General features: G+C 48.3%; 2 protein-coding genes across 4 annotated transcripts in view; one reads left to right on the forward strand and one right to left on the reverse strand.

Annotated features, from left to right (window-relative positions):
- The window catches only part of Araf (A-Raf proto-oncogene, serine/threonine kinase), an 11,689-nt gene extending 7,037 nt beyond the window's left edge, over positions 1-4,652 (forward strand). For both annotated transcript variants that reach the window (XM_028776137.1, XM_028776136.1), the window contains 6 exons: positions 1,690-1,866; positions 1,956-2,002; positions 2,477-2,595; positions 2,828-2,959; positions 3,813-3,947; positions 4,100-4,652. In XM_028776137.1, the coding sequence (XP_028631970.1) occupies positions 1,690-1,866; positions 1,956-2,002; positions 2,477-2,595; positions 2,828-2,959; positions 3,813-3,947; positions 4,100-4,234 (745 nt within the window). In that variant the 3' untranslated portion in view covers positions 4,235-4,652. The remainder of the gene's footprint in view (positions 1-1,689; positions 1,867-1,955; positions 2,003-2,476; positions 2,596-2,827; positions 2,960-3,812; positions 3,948-4,099) is intronic.
- Positions 4,630-13,299, reverse strand: part of Syn1 (synapsin I) — a 51,393-nt gene continuing 42,723 nt past the window's right edge. Inside the window, exons 6-13 of one of the 2 annotated variants that reach the window (XM_028776135.1) lie at positions 10,177-10,239; positions 9,265-9,407; positions 9,106-9,180; positions 8,906-9,008; positions 7,731-7,877; positions 7,333-7,420; positions 6,646-7,237; positions 4,630-5,671 (exon numbers count right to left, since the gene is read on the reverse strand). In XM_028776135.1, the coding sequence (XP_028631968.1) occupies positions 5,644-5,671; positions 6,646-7,237; positions 7,333-7,420; positions 7,731-7,877; positions 8,906-9,008; positions 9,106-9,180; positions 9,265-9,407; positions 10,177-10,239 (1,239 nt within the window). In that variant the 3' untranslated portion in view covers positions 4,630-5,643. Of the gene's footprint in view, positions 5,710-6,645; positions 7,238-7,332; positions 7,421-7,730; positions 7,878-8,905; positions 9,009-9,105; positions 9,181-9,264; positions 9,408-10,176; positions 10,240-13,299 lie in introns of both variants that reach the window. The other variant, XM_028776134.1, reaches the window with a different exon arrangement.

Below are 13,299 nucleotides of genomic sequence, written 5' to 3' on the forward strand. Positions count from 1 at the left end.
CTCTCTCTCTCTCTCTCTCTCTCTCTCTCTCTCTCTCTCTCTCTCTCACACACACACACACACACACACACACGAATCCATGATGGTGCATGCCTGTAATCTCAGTACTTGGGAGGCTGAGGCAGGAGGAACAACAGTTTGAGACCAGAGCTGGTGTGGTAATGTAGTAAAGTGTTTATCATGCAAGCATGAAGATCTAAGTTTGGTCCCTAGCACCCACATGCTAGGCTGGGTATGGCAGCACAGGCTTACAAGCTCAGCACTGGAGAAACATAGATAGGAAGATTCCTGGGGCTCATCAGCTAGCCAGTCTAGACTAATTGGCACGCCCCAGGTCCCAGTGAAAAATCTCTGCCTCAAAACAAATTGATAAAATAATTAAATACGTAAACAAATCGAGTAGCTCCTGAAAACGACATCCTAGGTTGACCTCTGGCCTTCACTTATGTCTGCATGCACGTGTACTAACACCTACATGTATACTTTCACACACACAAATACACAGATTGTTCAGTCTAGGGTATGTGATGGATGAAACCTAGTCTCAAATTTTTTTTTGGCATCTGTGTAGCTATATGGTAGTACATGTCTGTTCTCTTAGCACTTGGTAGGCTGAGGCATGAGGATAAGGAATTTGAAGCCAGGCTGAGATACATGAAACCCTGTTTCAAAAACCAAAACTAATTCTTGTGTGTAAAAGTGCTTAACATATGAAGGGTTATGTTCCATCTCAAGTATCAAAACAAGAAGGGAATGTCCTGGTGCTCTGTTGTCTTCTGTGATCTAAATATTATCCCCGTTGTTTACATTTGTATATTCAAACTGGTTAATACTTACATAAAAGAATGTGATTTTCTCATAAATTATATTAAAGAGGTTCGTACATGACAGTTTCCATGAGGTAGACCCAGGTACCCAGAAACAAACTGGAAGTTTCAGAGTGTTTACTGTTTATTCAGCTGTTTTAAAGACCTGCAGATCATTTATTCACCCTTTGTGACATCCTCATAAAGCCACTGCTGTAATGATAGCAGTTTATGGTTTGGGAACAAGAGGACCCAAGAGGTTAGAAATCCTCTCCAATTGTGCAGTGAGTGAAGGTTTGGACTGAACTTGGGTTGTAATATGGTTCCTGACTCCAGATTCTTTACCTCTAAGCCTCTCCAAGTGATTAGTAAACTATCATCCTCCCATGTCACACATGTCTCCATGTCTTGACCCTGTCTCAGTATCAATAAAGAAGGTTGGCTTCCTACTTTGTCATCTGTAAAGTAGCCACTGCTAGGTATGATGGCTCATGGCTATGATCCCAGTGCTTGGGAGGTCGGATCAGAAGGATCACTGAGAGTTTGAGGCCTGCCCAGGCTACTTAGTGAGCTCCAGGCCAGCTTGGTATACAACATGAGACCCTGTTTCAAAAACAGAAGGAAATAATAAAATAAAATAAAATAAAATAAAATAAAATTTTGTTGAGGAAGGTGAGGACATCTACCTCCACTCAGCTCCCAGCAGCCCATCAAGTCTCACAGATTGGGATCTGACAGCATTCTGGCCCTGAGCACCCTTAAAGACAAGGTAAAATGAATGACAGTGAAGGTAGTTGACATCACTTTTCCTGTTGCTGAGTAAACACATGACACATGTTCTATTTCCTGACTCCTTCCCCCAACCTACCTTCCCTGCCTACAGGAAGACACGACATGTCAACATTTTGCTGTTCATGGGTTTCATGACTCGGCCAGGGTTTGCCATCATCACACAGTGGTGTGAGGGTTCCAGCCTCTACCACCACCTACATGTGGCTGACACGCGCTTTGACATGGTCCAGCTCATTGATGTGGCCCGGCAGACTGCCCAGGGCATGGAGTGAGCCTCACATCTTAGAGAGTTGGGGAGGTGGGAGGGAGAGCTGAAATAGTCTCCAGACAATTCACTACCCACTTCCATCTCCACAGCTACCTCCACGCCAAGAACATCATTCACCGAGACCTAAAGTCCAACAGTATCTACCTGTCCCTGGCTGGAATTGGGGGTGGGTATTAATCAGAGTGATAGTTTAAAGGGATGATTTTGGGGGTAAGATTCTGGACGTGAAAAGAGAAGGGCCTATATCCTGTGGTTTCTTGCCAGGGAACAGCTGTACCTGGTGAAGGGCCTTTTAAATGAAGGTCCTTTGTTTAGAGGTCAGATGTTGGATACTCTGGCCATGTGAGATGTAGTAGTTGTAGATGATATTACAGGAAGCTCATGGTCAGTGTCCCAGGCATGACAGCTTTAGGTGTCATCCTAAAGGGGACTTGGTTTTGGGTCACAGTGGAACCAAGTGCAGTCCCATCAGTTGTGGATAGTTAGTATGAAATAGGGGTGGCTTCTGGCAAGAGATATAACTCATTAGCATAGGAGTTCTGAAAACCATCCAGTCAGGGTATGAGACATAGCTTTTGGGATTTCTTGTAATGGCCCTTGACCTTGCTGGATATCTTCCTACATGAGGGGCTCACAGTCAAGATTGGTGACTTCGGCTTGGCCACGGTGAAGACACGGTGGAGTGGGGCCCAGCCCTTAGAGCAGCCCTCAGGGTCTGTGCTATGGATGGTAAGTTGGGCCAGGCTAGATGGGGAGCAATGGGAGATATGAACTTTCGGATTGGGATATGCCAGGCAAAGTGGGGATGCCTGTGCAGGGGGTGGGGGGTATCTGGACTGCCCGTGTTTCACCTCGTGTGGGTGGCACTGAGTTGTCTTCAGTGGAATTATCAGGGTCAAGTACTGTGGGCTAGTCATTTTTTGTCCCTCATGGTCCCCCTGCCCTGTCTGGCCTACTGAAGGCAGCTGAGGTGATCCGCATGCAGGACCCGAACCCTTACAGCTTCCAGTCGGATGTCTATGCCTATGGTGTTGTGCTGTATGAGCTTATGACCGGCTCACTGCCCTACAGCCACATTGGCAGCCGTGACCAGGTGAGCCTCATAACTTACCCTCAGTTCTCAGGCTTCACACTCCAGGTCCCCTCATTTGTACAGACTGTTAATAGTTCCCCAACCCCCCAAGCCTAGGATTTTTCTGGATGAAGAGTCCTAGAATCTGTCTTTTAGATATCTCATACTAACTCCCATCCTCTTCATACATCCACAAACTCCTGAGCCAGAACCCTTAAAATCCAGATTTCTTTGACTTCTATATTCAGAATGCTCCTAGTCCCCCAAAGCCTTCAGAAGTCCCCTGAACCCTTCAACATTTACAGTCTCCTACTGTGGATGCTGAAAATACCCCAAGTGTCCAACACTCAGGCCCATTGTGCTTCTCAAATACCCATAGTCACCCCGAATTTGGGGTCCTGAAATCCATGACACTCTAGGTCTTAGATTCTCACAATTCTCTAAATTTAAAATCTAGAACCTTCCCTGTTCTTAGATACCAGTTCAGATATCAAGTATTTGAGCTTTGAGTACTTTACAGTCTACATAGACTTATTTATGGCCCAGACCCCTACAGAAATGGAAAATCTCCCCAGGAAGCAGTACTCTGCATTTCCCTGAATCTTAGTATTTTCTGGGCTTATACCCCTTAATAACTCTGGACTCCTATTGTTCTGGGCCATACACACCTACAGTCTTTGACACCCTGAATTTAAATTCCTCCCTTTTATCAACAGAAAGTCCTCCCAAGTCCTCAGGGACCCAGACTCCTCTGGGCCTTAATACTAGACACCTCTAGTCCTCAAAAATTAACCTTCCATATATTTTAAGATTCATAGTTCCCTGGGCCTCCCAGCCCAAACCCAAAATCAACCCATTCCCCTCCCCCCACCAGATCATCTTTATGGTGGGCCGTGGCTATCTGTCTCCGGACCTCAGCAAAATCTTCAGTAATTGCCCCAAAGCCATGAGGCGCCTGCTGACTGACTGCCTCAAGTTCCAGCGGGAGGAGCGGCCCCTATTTCCCCAGGTGGGCTGGGTAGGAGGGCTGGATACCTTGGGGAGATGCACTGAGAGATAGAGGCAGATGTTGAATGTGAACCATGTTGAAAACTGGGGGTTGGGGATATCAGAGTATCTCTGGGACTCTGGACACCCCTCTTCATCTCCACCTGCTCCCAGATTCTGGCCACGATCGAGCTACTGCAGCGGTCACTCCCCAAGATTGAGCGGAGTGCCTCCGAACCATCCTTGCACCGCACCCAGGCTGATGAGTTGCCTGCCTGCCTTCTCAGCGCAGCCCGCCTTGTGCCTTAGACCCCACTCCCAGCCCACCAGGGAGCCAGTTTCAGTCTACCATGCCAAGGCATCCCTACCTACCAGCCAATGATTGTTCTGCCTCTGCCTTGATACTGCCTCAGGATTCCCTATCCCATACCCTGGGAAATTTGGGGGACCCCAGAAACTGAGGTCCCCTGCTTTCTCCATAATTTGGTCTCCTCTTGGCTGTGGGGATAGTTCTAATTTGAAGAGCTGTTTTGTCTCCAATGGCTGGGATTCAGTGCAAGGATTCCACTCAACCTCTTTCTAAAGTTTTTGCTTGATGTGTCTTCACTGGATTTTGGGGTTCCCAGCACCCCATGTGGACTTGGGGGTTTCCCTTTGTCTCCACCACTATTCAAGGACTCTCCTCTTTACCAAGAAGCACAGAATTCTGCTGGGCCTTTGCTTGTTTATTTTGCTTCCCGACTCTTCTCTTGGGGTTCAGAGCCGCTGAGGGGTGGGGCAAGTCCAGGCAAGGAGTGGAGGTTGGAGGAAGATGCGGACCACACAAACAGCGCCACTGTACGCATTACCACAGGCGGCACGAACGAGGACCACATATGCCAAGCATGGCACAAAAGGAGGCCAAGTCAGTCACAGACACACACATTGGCAAAGGTGGGGGAGTGGGAGACCACAGGCCTTCCTTGTGCAAAGGATTCTGAGAGGTTGGGTGGAGTTTGCATATTTAACGACAGCTGTCAGAGGCAGGAAATTGGAGAGGGGGTTTCTGGAGGAGGGAACTTAGGGGTCCTAGAAGTGGAAGGAACTTCCAGTATGGTTGAGGGGAAGTCCTTGAGGGACTGGTTGGTGGATGATAGGTGGCATTTGAAGATGTGGATCTCCACAGAGATGATCTATAGAAGAGGTTTAAGGATAGGGGCTTCTTACAGAATTGGAACTTTCTGATTAAGGAGCAAGGTGTGCTGGAGATATTCAGGACCAAGAGTAGAATAGGGTTTTCCAGGAATTGCAGAGCTCCAGGAGAGGATTTGATATATTAGGTCAGAAACAGGTTTTCTGCCATTCAGGAACTTCCCGGGAGGAAATCACCCTTTAGAGGTACCAGAAGTAGAGGTCTTCAGGAATTTGGAGGTTCTAAAACAGATCTGGAGGTGACCAGGAACAGGATTCTAAATGGACTTGGGGATTCCCCAATGTGAGAACTGGATTTAGGACCAGGTTTCTCAAGGGACATCTTGAGGAATGAGAAATGGGATGTAGAAGAACCAGGAGAGGGGTTCTCAAGGGATTTGGAAATTCCAGAAGTGAGAAATGGACTCAGGACCCAGAGAGGGTTGTCTAGGGGTTTAGGGGTTCTCAGAGTGGGGTGTCAGTCGGAGAAGAGGCTGGCGAAAGACTTCCTCAGGCTGCGGATGGTCTCAGCTTTCACCTCGTCCTGGCTAAGGCTGGGCCTGGGCGGGGCTGGCTCTGGAAGGTTGAAGGCATTGGTCAGAGACTGGGATTTGCTAGAGAGAGACAAGGTGGAGGCATGGAAGGAAGGGGGAAGAGGAAGGGGAGGAAGGGGAGGAAGGGAGAGAAACACAATGTTACCCTAGGCCCAGCCCCAGCCCTGCCCCTCTGATCCTGGGGCTGTGCCTGTGACCTTCCCACCCCCAAGCATGGTCCTGAACCCTGATGGATTCTCAAGGGTGATGAAGCTGAGATCTGGGAAGATGTGGGGTCAGCTGAGAGGGCTTAGGGATAAGATAAAATGGCTGGCGTGGTTTAATGGGAAGATCCCTTGGCCCCAGTCTAGGCCAGTTTGCGGATGGATTCCAGTCAAAAGGTAAGGCGCCTAGGAGGAGCCTGGGCAAGGGACAGTCTAGTAGGAGGTAAGCCAGTCTGAGGGGGAGCAGATGGGATGGGGATGGGGGACAGAAAACTTTTGAGCTAAGGGCTAGAGGGACATAATGGACAAGGAGAAGCAGAAAGGGTGGTCTGATGATCTGGGAGAATTTGAAGTGGCAGGAGGATCTGGGAATGGACCAGAAAGGAGTCTAGACTATTGGGGAAGGTTTGAGGAAAGGCTGAAAAGAGTGAAATGATGGAAGGCTGGCTACAAATTGGCCTGAGGGGGTTCAGTGATATCTGGGAGGAGGGTGATAAGGAGAGATTAGAAGGGCAGGGAGGCACTGGAAATAGGTCAGTCAGGCTACAGGGACGGGCCAAAGGTCTAGAAGGGGGACTTTCCCAGGGCCTGTAGGGGAGGAACCTGAACTGGAAATGGAGATGCTGGGATTCTCCCCTCAACTGCTGGGATTGAGACAAAGGGTGTTGACCCAGTATGGCACGAGTTCTCAGGCAAATGAGATCTGGTTTTACTTAGGATCTGGGGATGCCCTACTGGGGCCAGTGCACACTGTGAGCAGCAAAGGCCAAGGCCTCTATAGAGGTCCCCTTACTTGAGCTGGGGGTGCGGGGGTCCCCCGGCAGTGGCGGTGATGGGTGGTGGCACATCCTGGCTGGGTTTCTGGGCCAGCTGTGGTTTGGTGGGACGTCCAGCAGGACCTGGGCCGCTGGGCCGGGGCTGCTGTGTGGTGGGTGGCCCAGTGCGAGGTCCAGGACCTGCCTGGCTGGCCTGACGAGTAGGACCAGCAGGGCCTGGGGGTTTCTGGGGAGGGCCCTGGCGCTGCTGCCCTCCGGGTGGGGCTCCTGAGGCCTTCGGTGGAACTGGACCAGAGATAGATGCCTGACGGGTAGCCTGTGGGGGCCCCGCCTGACGCTGTGGAGATGGGGAGGCCGGCGGGCGGGCTGCTGGAGGTGCTCCAGGGCCTCCTGCCACTGCCCGCGACTGGCGGCCTTGACCCTGGGTCATTGGTGTGGCCTGAGAGGCGGACTGCTGAGGTGCTGTGGTGGGACTTGGTAGACGCTGAGGCAGAGGGCTGCCAGCTGGGGGTCCAAGGCCAGAAAGATGTTGCTGGCCTTGTGGGGGTGGGCGCTGCTGCAGCGGGGGTCCCTGGCGCTGAGGCCCTGGGCCTGGCTGTGGAGGGCCTCCTAGGAACAGAAAAAAAAGAACAGCAAGTGAGAGTGAGTGAGCAAAAAAGCTGAGGCTGCTTGGGATGGTAGGAACCCAGGAGGCTTGCCCTCACCCTGGGGTGGGGGTCGTTGTTGAGCAGGAGGTCCTGCAGGCTGCTGGGAGGTCTGGCGGCTCAAGGGCAGGGCTCCTGGGGATGGAGTCTGTGGTAGAAGAGTAGAATACAAGAGATTAAAAATAGTTACCAAAGAGTGGGAGTAACAGCCAATCAAAACGACATGGATTCCCTGTTTGCTGGGTGTTGCCCCATTTGTGGCCAGTTGAGGGGCTATGAGGCCTCTCACCCCATACTTGGGTCAGGAGACTCTTAAGGATGGCAAGGTAGCAGCAATTTATTGAAGCTACATGTGCATAAAGGTGGCACTAATAGTCTACTGATACCACCTCGATGGTGTCAGTTTGATCAAGGGCTGGCCTCCTTCCCACTAGCTCAAGACCAAGGAAGGGCCTGACCTGGCTGTGGGAGCCCCTGCCAGGGGAAGCATCTCGCTGCCGCTGCCGAGGCAGAGCCTGAGTCATCTTGTTGACCACAAGTTCCACGATGAGCTGCTTGTCTTCATCCTGGTGATCACCAATGAGTGGCATTGAGGAGCCCACCACCTGTGAGAGGAAAAGGGATCCAATAGTAGGGGAGGCAGGAAGTGCATGCGAGGCCACAGTGTCAACAACACACTTTATCTTGGCAAAAAGCATGGTGACTGCAAAGAGAGCTCTGTCTGGCTTCTAAGGGGCACTGATTGTCCCCTGTAAGGAAAGCCTGCCAGTTCCAAGGCTCTGGACAGCTTTAGGGGTGGAGTGTTAGAGCTGGCTCTGCAATCAGAGTCCATGGTGGCAAATCTGGCCTGCTACATTTTTTCTATGGCTCATGAGCTAAGATATGTTCTATATCTTTTTCTTCTTGTTTTTAAAGGAAGCAGAACCACAACCACCCAGGCAAGCCTAAAACCCACCAGTCTAGCCCTGAAATCAGAGGCATGATTCTGCCTCACCCTCCCAAGTTGCTAGGATTCCAGGCACATACCATAGTTTAGGCTATCCTCAAACTGTTATCAGTTTTCCAAGTGCCGTTTCACACTGCACCCAGCCTCTGATATCTTTCAGTGGTTGGAGGAAAAAGGTTTCATGTGTGCACAAGATAGGAAATTTAAACTCAGTGTACTTAAAAGTCATAGGCATAAACACATAAGTTGTATCCATATGCACAGCTGCACTAATCTTCCATCTTGTTTTTGGCTGCTTTTATGGGACTGAATCAGAGTGTCAAACTGCATGGCCTACAAAGCATAAAATACGTACTGCTGGTCTCAGCTTTTACTGGGTACTCTGTCTTTTACAAAATGTTTCGCTGTGGTTTCTAGGACACTGTCAAAGTTAACTAAGTGCTTTACCATTTACCAAGCTATCTCTATTCACAGAGCACTTTATATCTTGGCAAGTGTTGCCCATTCACCAAAGATGTCCAAGTTTTTACCATTGCCATTTGCTAGGGATGTTCCAGCTCACACAGTACTTTACAGTTTCCACCACCCTTCCCGGAGGGCTTCTGAGTCACAGAATGCTTTCCAGTTTAGTTCATTTCCATGCAGCCACTCTTCCCTCTGTGCCCACCAATCCCTGGGTATTCCCACCTCAATAATGTGATCCCTTCCATCCTTGCCATGCAGAGCTTCCACTGCGCAGATGTCAAGTCCCCCAAAAATCTCTGAGCACGTGTCTACCCACAACTTGTACCTGCCAAGACAAGGGGCAGGACAGCTTGTCATTGCTCTGCTCAGACGATTCTACTCCACCTTCTTCCCTCCTCCCACTCCTCAGTTATGTGTCTCACCTATCAGACATGGCAATCTGCTCAAGCATAGCAGAACCTGTATTGGTCTTCCAGTTCCCTGACACTGATGTCCTCCTAGTGGGAGAGGGAGGAGAGACTTAGTGGGGCCTGAGATGCATGAGGTAGCCCACCCCACAAGACCTCTGTCTCTCCACTCACATGTAGGCCTTGTAGTTCTGCCCGATCTTCTGGACACGCACATCGTACTTGGCATCGATGAAGGGCTCAGCAGTGGCATATGTCTTAGTCAGTGCCACAACACTTGCAATATCCTGGAAGTCATGTTGGTTGTCTACCTTGACCTGTTGAGATAGGCATGGGATGAAGGCAGGAGTGAGGACTGAATGTATCTGGAGGGCTGTGTAGATAAATACAAAGTAGATGTGCCAAGGTGTCCAACATGCATAATTATGGGTAACTTGTTTCACAGATGTGCACACAAACATAAAATTGTTTGTATACAACTCTGAATATATTAAAAACGACTTTTTTGCAGTGCTGGGGACCAAACAGGGACATTCACATGCTACACAAGCACTTTACCACTGTGCTACATCCTCAACTCAAATTGTCCACTTTAAACAGGGGAGTAGAATAAAATGTGGAATTACATTTCAGTAGAGCTGTAAAAAAACTGTACACAGGGCATCCATAGACACAAAAACTCAGTTGTACACATAATATACAAACTCAGAAGCTGAGACACACTCAAACTTACAAATTACAAATCTGCTTGCTACATACACACAGACAAAATCAGCTGGATGGAAAGCATACTGGACCCCAAGAGCCTGGAACATAAAAGATGATGTATGTTCACCACAGAGCCATGCGTATATACACTAGCACAGTAGCAGGACATACAAAATTGGCTGATTGCATGGGAAATATATGGGCTAAAAAAATCAGCTAAATATGAAAATACAAAATCCAATTAGATGACAACATCTCAGAATGCATCATCAAACAGAATTATTGTTATGTGTTGAGGACACAGATGCACATCTAACTACATACAGTGCCAAGGACATGCACTATACAAACATGCACGTATTCCCTGCTAGAACTTACCTTGCCCATCCCAGAGTGTGCGTGGCCCATCTTCACAACCACAGGGTATGTTGTGCTGCTGAGCTGGTGAAAATGAAGGCAGAAGAGGCATGATCAGAACAGTACTGCTGACCTCCAAGAGTTGGTGACCCATAGAGTGTGAGCCACACTGGTCGCCATTTTTCCCCCAGAAAAAAGGTTAGTCAAAGACAGGTAAAACAGCAGTCAATTGTTTCATAGCAGCTTTGAGTCCAGAACTGAATGCACAGCCTTGCTTGCAGGTCCACTCTCTAAACCCTAGGCTTTCCACATCTGCTTTCCCAGGCAGAGGCGTTAGATGAGGGTGAGGGAACTTCCCAGAATAGAGTAAGTTTATTTTTTATTTATTTTATATATTCAGACACACCAGAAGAGGGCATCAGATCGAATTACAGATGGTTGTGAGCCACCATGTGGTTGCTGGGAATGGAACTCAGGTCTTTTAGAAGAGCAGCCACTGCTCTTAACCACAGAACCATCTCCCCAGCCCGAGGAAGTTTGTTTTTGTAATGAATAGATGTTGGAGTTAGTGTGTGTATGAAGGTGTGGTAGTTAGCATGCAACAATGAGACCTTCAGCCACACCTTGTACCTTACATGTAAGTTTCATTTTTATGTACACACACACCTTCAGAACTCTATTCAAAGCCGGAGGTGTCCACATCTATTTAGAAGTCCACATCCACTGAGAAAGACAACCAGAAACTAAATCACACTTAGTTCTAGGGCTTCACAGAGATTCAGTCAGCTCGTGTGGCCATTCTGCCAGCCAGGTGCTCTTAGCATGGGACAGCAGCCAATACTCCTAAGCAACATGTATTCCACACTCTTGAGACTCTTGGAGCACACACATGGGCTACCTTGCCTTGTTCTCACCTACATAACAGAAGGATGTATAACAGAGCCACTCATGCAGTATAGAAGCACACACAACTCTAGAGGCGCACAATAAATGGACATATGCAGTCCTCACTGGCATGCCCACAGTGAACAGAAGGATCAATACAACATACAGAAGGTGAACGCATTTCTAGGCATTCATATAACTAGATCTCTGTAACTCAGACCTCGTCACATCCCTGGGTCCATGTAAAGTATATCTAGACATTCAATGTTTTTTCCATATCTGCAATACAAACATACAGAAAATCAGACACACAGATAATACTCCTGGGCATGAACACACATATTCAGGCAAGTATGTGTTAGGCAAAGATGTGTTAAGTCTCCCTGTGCCCCAGACTAGGCAAAGAGTATGAGGATTCTAGCCCCACCATACCCCATGGGCAAATGCAGGGCCCCTGCTTCCTATTGACAGGGTAGGGATAACATTCTTAGAGGGGCTCTGGGTCAGTGGCAGTTCCCAAGAGACACAGGAAGCCCCATAGTCTAAGGGTGACTGATTGACCTTCAAGTCTCTCCCTCCCTCTACAATCTCCTTCCTCATTTCCCAAATGAGTGGCTTCATGGGGAGGTGGAGGACTGAGTGGCATGGTTTTGGGAAGGAGGATGGTGGTAAGGGTGTCTGTCATCCAGGCAGCAGGTCAAAGAAATAATGCCATGCCGGGCGTTGGTGGCGCACGCCTTTAATCCCAGCACTTGGGAAGCAGAGGCAGGCGGATTTCTGAGTTCGAGGCCAGCCTGGTCTACCGAGTGAGTTCCAGGACAGCCAGGGCTACATAGAGATACCCTGCCTCGAAAAACCAGAAAAAAAAAAAGAAATAATGCCAAAATATGTGTAATATGTGTGTGTGTGTGTGTGTGTGTGTGTGTGTGTGTGTGTGTGTGTAGGGAGAAACCTTCCACTCAGGCATCTACTCATCACACAGAGAAGCTTGAGACAGGCATAGTTTCATTTGCGACCTTCCACTCTCAGAAGCAACACACTCAGGCACACACATGGCTCTCAGGAAGGGACATGAGGCACAGATACACGAGAGAGCTGTGCACACACAAGAATATCTATTCCCATCTGCTGAGTGTTGTGGATCCTTTTCACAAACCCGCTTTGCTTCCTCTGTTCATGAGCTTGAACACTGTGGGTGCTTATAAGTGTGTGCCTGCCATATGTACATTCAGAGGGCTTTGGATTTCCTGGGGAGCTGTAGCCTGCTATCTTGGTCTTTCTTCTTCCCAAGGCCATACAAAATCCCAGGTAGGTACTGTCTTTCTGGACCTCAGTTTCCTGATCTGTGCAAAGGGAATAATCAAGCTCAAGTATTTAATACTCTGTGGGTATCATCAGGTATTTGCACATGATAGCAGATCACTATGGGAACCTCACACCTATCCAGTTTAGTAGATAGTCACAGGCCAACCACTCTTCTGTGATGCCCACTCCACTCCATTTCAAACCTGTACGATAATCTGAATCATCAGTGTAAACAGTTGGCAAAACGGTGCTGACTCAGGTTTCATAGTCAAAAAGCTGGCGTCAGAAGCAGGGTCATAGAAGAGGCGAGGCAGGACTTTCCCTGTCTTTACGTCTCCTCAGTCCTGCCACCTAGTTACTCAGCCTCCTGTCTCATCCACTTTCTCACTCCTCACTTTCACAATCAGATGGTTGAAAATTTTGGTTTCCTTCCCTTTCTACTTTTCTTTGTATCTCCTCCCACCACTACAGTAATTTCTTCATTATCCTTCCTGGACAGGCCATTTGACTTCTTTCTGTCTCTGTTTTCTCACTAAATAGTGAAATTATGACTCATAGCTCATAGATATGTTGGGAAGAATAAGTCCATTATTTCAGAGAAAAGAAAATCTTAGTATACATGTATAGTAAACCTGAATCTTCAAAGTGTTGGTTAGTATTATTGATTTTAACACCTCATTAATTAACATTAAGGAACAAGGAGGACAATGGTAAACAAACAAAAACAAACAAAATTTCTGGGCTGGCAATATGGCCCAGCAGATAAAGCTGCTTACTGCCTCCATGCCCATAACTTGAGTTTGAGCCCCACAACCCACAGAGAAGGAGAGGACTGGGTCCTGCAAGGTGTCCTCTAAACAATACAAGCATGCCATGGCCTGAATACACATATACACATACACACACAGACACAGACACAGACACACACACACACACACACACACACACACACAC

Source organism: Grammomys surdaster, unplaced genomic scaffold, assembly GCF_004785775.1.
Source record: "Grammomys surdaster isolate TR1022 unplaced genomic scaffold, NIH_TR_1.0 265, whole genome shotgun sequence".
In the NCBI taxonomy this organism is placed as follows: Eukaryota; Metazoa; Chordata; class Mammalia; order Rodentia; family Muridae; genus Grammomys; species Grammomys surdaster.